At 32.9% G+C, this 8,986-nt stretch overlaps 1 protein-coding gene across 3 annotated transcripts; it reads left to right on the plus strand.

Moving 5' to 3' along the window:
• The first annotated feature begins 2,787 nt into the window (after positions 1 to 2,787).
• Positions 2,788 to 6,996, plus strand: LOC105110441 (cysteine synthase). Of its 3 annotated transcripts, none has more exons than XM_011005480.1 (11): positions 2,788 to 2,894; positions 3,402 to 3,457; positions 3,561 to 3,670; positions 3,987 to 4,044; positions 4,370 to 4,633; positions 4,713 to 4,850; positions 4,972 to 5,023; positions 5,472 to 5,551; positions 5,930 to 5,989; positions 6,125 to 6,205; positions 6,582 to 6,996. In XM_011005480.1, the coding sequence occupies exons 2-11, from the start codon at positions 3,416 to 3,418 to the stop codon at positions 6,672 to 6,674; spliced, it is 978 nt and encodes a 325-aa protein (XP_011003782.1). In that variant the 5' UTR covers positions 2,788 to 2,894; positions 3,402 to 3,415; the 3' UTR covers positions 6,675 to 6,996. The 3 variants fall into 3 exon arrangements, with proteins under 3 accessions (XP_011003782.1, XP_011003783.1, XP_011003784.1); XM_011005481.1 differs by having other exon boundaries at positions 2,849 to 3,015; XM_011005482.1 differs by lacking the exon at positions 2,788 to 2,894 and adding an exon at positions 3,058 to 3,135.
• Positions 6,997 to 8,986: the final 1,990 nt, after the last annotated feature.

The following is an 8,986-nucleotide window of genomic DNA, read 5'->3' on the forward strand; positions in this document are numbered from 1 at the left end:
AAATTAACGACCATGTAAGCCTCCAGTGGCCATCATATGAGCAACCAAGGACTCGAACTCAAGACCACAGAGGGAGCAAACCCCTTGATCCCAAGTCCTTACCACTTGGCCACCACTTAGATGGTTCTATATATATATTGTTATATCAACCACCACTTAGATGGTTCTATATATATATATTGTTTTTTATTTATTTACGCGAGTGTCCAGATCAGCTTGCGCGCACCACGACTAACTCCATGACCCACTGAATATTCTGCAAGCTCAGTGAGCATGTAAGACATTGCAAGTGTGACAGGCGTGCACAATGAGGTTCGAACTTGGATGCAGAGGAAGAGAACAAGCCCCTCATATCGCTAGGTCAAGACCTCAAGTGCTATATATATATATTTTGTTAGTCGAGAAAGTGTCACGTACCACATATAAGATATATACAGGTAGGCGTATAAGATAGAAATAATTTTTAATATTACAAGATTTATTTGATTATCTCGGAAGTTTTTGTAGTTTGTATTTAATTAATATTGATTGCCAGCCCTTCCTGGAATAAAACATTAAAATATGTTAGCATCTTCTAGTCATCACTGCTGGGCACATATGTATATTAATTAATGCAAATCTGGCCTTCGGTGCACCCAAGAGGCCTGCACCAAGACAAATTTATGGACACTAGAAATTGCGGAAAGATTTTTATTTAAATTTCTCCTCTTTTTTCTCACCTCTGTGTATATATATATATATATATATATATAGCTCCCCACTCGATTTCATTTGGAAAATAAAAATCAACAGAAATATTTTTATTTGATTTCTCATTTCCATTTCCATGACTTCTATTTGCAAAATCCAATTTTTCCGGTTACAGCATATACTCATTATTCCACATTTATTTATTTTTTATTTTTTTATAAAAAAATAAAAACATAAATGCAATCACTTCAATTAATCCCATAAGCGCCCGGAATAACAACTAAATACCATCTAGAAAAATAAAAAATATTTTCTAAATACCTTGCCAAGCTACATATTAAAAAGATATTAAATTTAAAAATTAAAAATCTTCTTATCCAGTGTCTATTCATTTGTAATTAATTCCTTCTTTTCATTTAATTAATCTATTCTCCACGTTATCATTTATTGTTCAAATTATAAAAAAAGCTGGGAGAAAAATAACTTTTTATATACAAATGATCTATATAAGATCAGATGAAAAAAAAGAATATAGTATTTAATAATAAGTGTTAAATAGTATTTATGTAATTTTATTTATTTATTAATGATAAAATAATATTTTAAGTTTAATCTATATATATATTTTATTTATATTTAGATTAAATTCAAGTAATTATAGTAATTATAATAATAGATCATTCAAAATTTTAGTTTTTTTATATCCAATCTTAATTATTTTAACGGTAAGAATTACTGCTACCCTCCTCTTAAGACAAGAAATTATCCATGGAAAAGGTCAACAGAAGCACATTAAAAGAAAAATCCACCATTAAAAGAGCATCTCTGAGCTTCTTATTCATGTAGATGTAATGGTTTCATTTCAATTACTCCTATATACATGACTTCTTATTTATTAAACAAATGCTTTTATTTCAATTACTTCTATATTGTCAAAGAATAAAAATAAAAATAAAATTACCACCACTTTCACTTAAATAAGGATTAAAATTACTATGAATAATAATAAAAAAACTTAAAGTACCGATTCCTGTTAAATTCTGACTTTTCACGTTCCTCCCCGGAGTCCTCTTTGATTTTTTTATTTTTTTTATCTTTTATAAGTTTAGGGTATGTTTGAAAGTATTATTATTATTATTTTTTAAAATATTTTTATATTAAAATAATATTTTTATATTTTTTAAAATTAGTGTATAAAAATACTACAAAATATTAAAAAAATTAATTTTTAATAAAAAATAAATTTAAATTTTTAAAAACAGGAGTTAACCTGCAATATTTTGTTATATAACTCATTGTGAAAACTTTTTCTATACCAAAAAAAAAAACTGAAACTTTCAATACAATATCTTCTGTTTAGAAAATCTAGCACAATATCCACCTGTTAATTTGCCTTCGACATAAAGAAAAAGAAAGAAAGAAATAAGGGGGTTGTTAATTCATTAACACCGCTATTAAATCCACCCAAATTAAAAATAAATAAATAAATCAAGAGAGTTGACTTGGTGAGATTCAATTTAAAGGTCGCTGATATATTTTTTTTAAATTATTTCAACCTTTAATATTTTTTAATTAATCCAAGTTAATTTTTAATAATTACTGGTATTAATGTCAGTGCAACGAGTCATTGCCATTAGATTAATCTTAAATCAACATTTGAGAACTTGTGTGAGATATTGTTTAATAATGTTTTTGTTCATATTTTTTTAAAATATTTTTGATTTTAAAAATATTAAATTAATATTTTTTTAATATCATCTAATAATTTTTTAAAATAATTTTAAAATAAAAAATTATTTAAAAAACATAACAATCAATAATTCTAAGAGTTTTAGGATTTATCGTCAAAATAATAATTAGTAAAAAAAGAAAAATAATAAAACCAATAGCTAATATATAATAAAACTGTTGTTGCAGGTGACAGGAAAGTAAGGTTGAAGCAAAACCTCAACAGACTTCGACAACTACACGTAACAAAAATATAAAATAAAATAGCTGGCCGAGGAGAATCATTTTAAATTAATATATTATGAAAAAAATGCTAAAAAATAAAATGGTGAAAAATTGCAAATAAAATTATTATTATTATTGTTATTTATTTCTTTTTGATATATAAATATCAGCTATCATTGCTTGTTCTATCCTTGCCTAAAGCTTTCTGCTTTCTTTGTTCTTTCTATGCATAGATTGATAAGGTTTTAGTGGTTAGTACTTTTAAGGCTCTTAAAACTCCTTTTTGCGTCAACTTTCTTTCATTTCCCTGTTTTTTCTTAAAAAAAGGTTTTAGCTTCATAACCACGTCGCTTCAAGTTCAAGAATTTCAGGGTTTGTTGCATCTTTTCCCAATTTTTCCTCCTTGATATTATGTGGGTTGATACCGGATTTTTTTAGAAGCTTTAGTTTACATGTGTTCATGGATTTTTGGTGGAGGGTTTTGATTAGAAGGTTTTTCTTTTCTTATCTTTTTTATTATTATTCTGGGTTGATGCTATATATATATAAATTTCAAAACGATGTTTTATGTGGGTTCAGTTTAGATATCGAGTGGCCCAATTGAAACCTGGAATTCTTGAAACCATTTCTTTATAATCTAAATTGGGTTTTGGTGAATTGTTTCAATGGTTGCACCATGTGTTATTTTTTCAGTAAAGTTTTGTTCCTTTTAGCTTTTGTTTTTAGCCGATCACTCGATGTTTTCTATGTTTGTGCAGTAACCTGAACAAAAATGGCTGAGGAGAAGGGTTCAATTGCGAAAGATGTCACTGAAGTAAGTTGATTCCATTGCCATTTGCAAAATTGCGAACCTGGTTTTGGACTCTTCGATATGGGAGCTATGGCTTATATTTTCTTTTGTATTTGGTTTAATATAGCTTATTGGTAAAACACCATTGGTGTATCTCAACAATGTTGTGGATGGTTGTGTGGCGCGAATTGCTGCCAAGCTGGAGATGATGGAGCCTTGCTCGAGTGTCAAAGATAGGTATTAGTTAGATTTGTATTGTTTTGTGGGAAATTTGAGAAGTGTTATGCTTTGTTTATAAGTTTGGCTATGATCATAGCTTTTAGGCTTATTTGGGTGCCAAGATTTTGTAGATTTGAAAATTTTCCCCTGTGGAAATCTTTGATATGTTTTTTTCTATGTAATGCACATGCACGTCTGATAGGGACTTTAGAACATCACTATTGATGTGATATTAACAAGAACGGATGGGGACTTTAGAACATCATTATTGACGTGATTTTGGTTTGCTCAGCTTAATATAATATAATATGACTTTAGAACATCATTTTTGTAGGATTGGGTATAGTATGATCACAGATGCAGAGGAGAAGGGGCTTATCAAGCCGGGTGAGGTTAGTAATTCAATCCTACTTAAACAGACATGATACAAGAATTTTAGGTCCAAGTTAGGTTCTTTTGCCTTGAAAATGAGTGATTAGTCATTTATAGCAATTGAAATTTGATTAATACATTTCTTGGCAAGACTTCATTGAATCAGAAAATTTATGTCTGCTGGTGATATTGCTTTGTTGCCAATCCTTGTAATGAGATATTCCAGCCATTGCCAGACAACCAATTTATTTTCTATTCATTGCATGCAAAATAGTATGACTGTCATTAAAGTGTTATCATGAAGGAACTTGCATGTTGACATGGTTTACCTTCTTAATGCTGAAGAGTGTCCTGATTGAGCCTACGAGTGGCAACACTGGCATAGGGCTGGCATTCATGGCAGCTGCTAAGGGCTACAGATTGATAATTACCATGCCTGCTTCGATGAGTCTAGAGAGAAGAATGGTTCTCCTTGCTTTTGGAGCTGAGTTGGTCCTTACTGATCCAGCCAGAGGTATGAAGGGGGCTGTTCAGAAGGCAGAAGAGATATCGGCAAAGACACCTAATTCTTATATTCTGCAACAATTTGAAAATCCTGCCAACCCAAAGGTTTCATTTTTAACCTTTTGCATATTTTTTGACCTACTGATTTGAGAGAATTACAATCAGATTGATGTTGCCTGGTCAGATTCACTATGAGACAACTGGACCAGAGATCTGGAAAGGCTCAGGTGGGAAAGGTGATGCCTTTGTTTCTGGGATAGGGACTGGGGGTACAATAACTGGAGCAGGGAAGTATCTCAAGGAGCAAAACCCTGATATAAAGGTTGGCTTCTCTGCATTATTTCATTTGGTGTTAATTTTTTTTTTAATTTATGGTATTGAAGTTTCTTCATTATTTATATTTTTTCTTATCTTGCTGTCTATTCTTCCATCTTTTTGTTTAGCTTTATGGTGTAGAACCAGTTGAAAGTGCAGTGCTGTCTGGAGGGAAACCTGGTGAGTCATGATTTCTTGGTCGTTCATTTGCATTCTTTTTTTGCTAATAACCTATCATTCAATTTTCATAATTTTGATGTCAAATTATGCAGTCTAAGTAAACAGTGATTAGAATTATTTACTTTTATGCAAAAAACAAATAAAAAGTTATATGATTTCTTGGTTCTAGGTTCCTGGTCTATCCCTTTGACTTTTACTGTGCCAAATCAGCAAAGCGAATGTGCTAGGAGTTGTAAATTGTTTTTCTATGTTTGAATGATTTCCTAATTGTTGTTGGAACTACTGAACTACCTGGCTCGCATTCTTTTGAGATCAAAATTCAAAACTTTGCGCAACATTTTTCATAGTTGGACATGCCCCATATGATTCTCTCCTTCTGAAGCAGCTGCTTTTTCCATGTATTTATATTTGGACTAACTTTATCATTGTGTGCCGGAATGGATCCAAGGTCCGCATAAGATCCAGGGAATTGGTGCTGGCTTTATCCCTGGAGTTTTGAATGTCGATTTACTTGATGAAACTTTGCAAGTAAGTCTGTGTTCTCTTATATATATGTTAATATCAATCATCATGTGAAATTGTGAGGCTGTTTGATTTCTGTCACTAGGCTTCTATCATTCATTTTATTCTAAAGACTAGATTTATACTTAGAGAAAGTATATGATTCCCAAAACACGTGGCTAAAACTCCATTATCAAGTGAAGAAGCAATTGAAAAATATTGATATATTTTTTTTTTGGTGAAGAAGCAATTGGCGAAAACTACAAAACACAAATTCTTCAAGTCTAATCTCCATAGCATGCTCTGTTTTATGCTTGTAAAGAAAAATATTGAATGTTTTTTTTTTCCCATTCTGTATTTCCATAGTGCATTCATTCCTGAGAGATTATCTTTTTGATTTTGCAGGTATCAAGTGAAGAAGCAATTGAAACTGCAAAGCTTCTCGCCTTGAAAGAAGGACTGCTGGTAGGCTTGCAATTTTTTGATAGTTGTTGCAAGAAGGAATCTAGAACTCTGCAGCACTCAAATCTGTTAACTGCATCAATTTTCTTGGCATGACTTTAATCGAGAATTCTTTTGATGGGATAATTTGAATTTCAGGTAGGGATATCATCTGGAGCTGCTGCAGCTGCTGCAATTAAGATAGCAAAGAGGCCTGAAAATGCTGGAAAACTCATTGTTGTAAGTTTGATTTTCTTCCTCTGCAGATCAATCTGCAACTTGCTATTTAGCCTGTTTTCCGAAGCTATCTCATAGAAGAAACAAATTCGTTCCCAGACAGTAAAATTCAATGACAATCTAGCAACCATTTCCCTTGATATTTCTGTTGACCAAATCACGCATTGATGTCCTTGAACAATTAAAAGTGAGATAGGAACTTTAGAGGTATGATAACAATGATGATTGAAAACTTATTTCTTTGGCAAGACTTAAAAGCATTGCATTTGAACATGTGTTGCATTTCTCTTTGTTATTTGATCTATGCACTGATTCTAGCACTTTGACCTTTTTGGTGTCTTTTTTGTGAGCATCTTATTTTTCTTTCTAATGTTAACAGGCGATCTTCCCTAGTTTTGGAGAGCGTTACCTATCCTCTGTGCTTTTTGAATCAGTGAAGAAGGAGGCCGAGAACATGGTTTTTGAGCCTTGAGGTGAAGAACATGGTTTTCAGCAAATTCTGATTGAGATTTTGACAATTTCCTTTTTCATGGTTCACGAGCCTGACATTTGGGTTGCAAATAATGTGGAGGCATTTCTGCTCCAGGCATTTGTATTTAACAAAGGGCTCGTGGGATGGATTAAGAACTTGAATCATAGTGTCGTGAGACCGAGTTCCATAATAGTGTTTTGAATTGCTATTCACTGTTTGTTCCTCGTTCAAATCACTTCTGTCATTTGATTTGAATGGGTACTCTTTTCATCTTATTACTCACGATTGGTACTAATAGTGAATGCAAGATATTGAATTTTCACGCTTAACCTGAGAAGCTTTCAACCTCAGTTTGGAAAAACCTCTTATCTAGGGGTGAGCAATGATACTATAAATGGGCCAGGGCCGTGACTTGCTCAGCCTCTTTGCCACAAATTTCGACGAAGGATCTCCCACTTGGGAGACCTTAGGCTAGTAGCCTTCCTAAGCGCAACGGAGGTCACCCATTGATACCGTCCAGGTAAGAATGTCTCCCGTTGTTTCGGGCTTCTTATTTATATCCGCATGCCTCGTCAAATACTTTCTAACAATGTGAGATGGGTAGGGAGCAAAGCAACCTCCTCGGCTTCCTTGCAACCACTCTGTTTCTCACATTTCTCAATAAAGCAAAATTTATTGATTACCCTAGGGGATAAAAAATCAAACATTAAATGTAGATTGTGAAGCATTTCCATCCAAAATATTTGAACCCAAAAATGAACTTCAAAGGGTGATCTTGTGAGTTTCTTCTAGATATTTAGGGATGAAAGACAAATGCATTTTAACTCCGAGGACCTCAGCGTTGAGTTCTGCAGCACTAGATAATTGCAAGCAGTCCGACTTTTCAAGAGGGGAAAAAGAGGGTTATGAGCCATTTGCCTAAATAATGTTTATTGTCCTGATCACTATAAAATACAATGGAGATTGATTTCACCAAAAAGTAAATTACATCCAAAACAGTCGGCAGCTGTCCCTTTGTTATTAATCAAAGTCATAGGTGTCTCGATGATATATACAATCTCTCTCTCGATATTAGAGGCAGAAAATCTGCGGAGGGAAATGTTTTATCTATCTGAGTATTTTTAATAAACAAGTATTTCACCAGCACCAATGGAGAATAAAAGCTAGAGGACAATCTCAAAAAACTAGCGCGGCAACTACAATCATGCCATATGTTGCTTACCTTGTGCTTTTGTTATCACTTCCGTTTTTAACACTGTTGGCTAGTGACCAATTTGTTTCTTTGTACAGTTTATACGAAAATTTGTGAACTAATTGACAGCGCAGCACCAGTACAAAGAGTACGCAAGAAAACAAATTTCACCCTCACCTAGCGATCCATGTCCTTAAATCACGCACTACACATCCAAGAGTTAGAACTAGAGTTGATGGGGCTCTTCTTATTAGAAGAGAACCCTCCAAAAATAAGCGTATGCCGCTATCTGCGGCGAGCACACGGTATTCTTTAGTAAAAGGCGAAAGAATAGTTCGCTCTGTGCCCACCGCGCGGCTGCGTGATTTGACGCATTTTGTTTGCTTTGGTTGTTATAAGCACTCGATAACAGCTCGTTTTCGTTTTTCTCGATGTGGGATATCTGATAGCCTTATCCTAACTGCATGACCACACACAAATCAGACTATTTGGTAAAAATCAACCTGTCACCAGGTGTATTAAAACTAGTGATTTGACCACCAACATATTTTCCCCTCTATGGACTGTCTCTTTTAGACGCAGTTACTAGTCCCAGCAGGTCTGGCAGAGGAATCCATAAACTTTCTACTCAAAGTATGGCCTGACCAAATTTTACTTTAAATCGTTTTAAAAAACGTTGTTTCAATAAAAAAATAAAACGATGTTGTTTTGTGTTGTCTTGGACCTGACCAAGTGTTATAGCTATGGTTTTTACACGCCCAACTTCTCTGTGTGTAAAGGCAGCGTAGAATATCCTTTTACTAATTTCTTGCTCTACCAGCCATTTAGAGCATCTCCAACGGGAGATGCTTTTTAGAAGAGCTATATTAATAATATAGTTATTTAAATAATGTAGATATAACTTTTTTGTTAATGTGTATTTCAAGGATAAAAAGCTATTTAGAAGAGCCAATTATATTTTAATATATTTGATACACAATTATTTTAACATAGTCTATTAATATTTATAAAAATAAGGAATTAATATCTTTCTAAGAGCATCTCTAATGAAAAATATTACATTGAAGAGCCAAATAAAAAAAATAGCTTTTTAAATAGTATAAATATATATTTTTAAATT

Source organism: Populus euphratica, unplaced genomic scaffold (genome assembly GCF_000495115.2).
Source record: "Populus euphratica unplaced genomic scaffold, PopEup_1.0 scaffold394.1, whole genome shotgun sequence".
Classification (NCBI taxonomy): Eukaryota; Viridiplantae; Streptophyta; class Magnoliopsida; order Malpighiales; family Salicaceae; genus Populus; species Populus euphratica.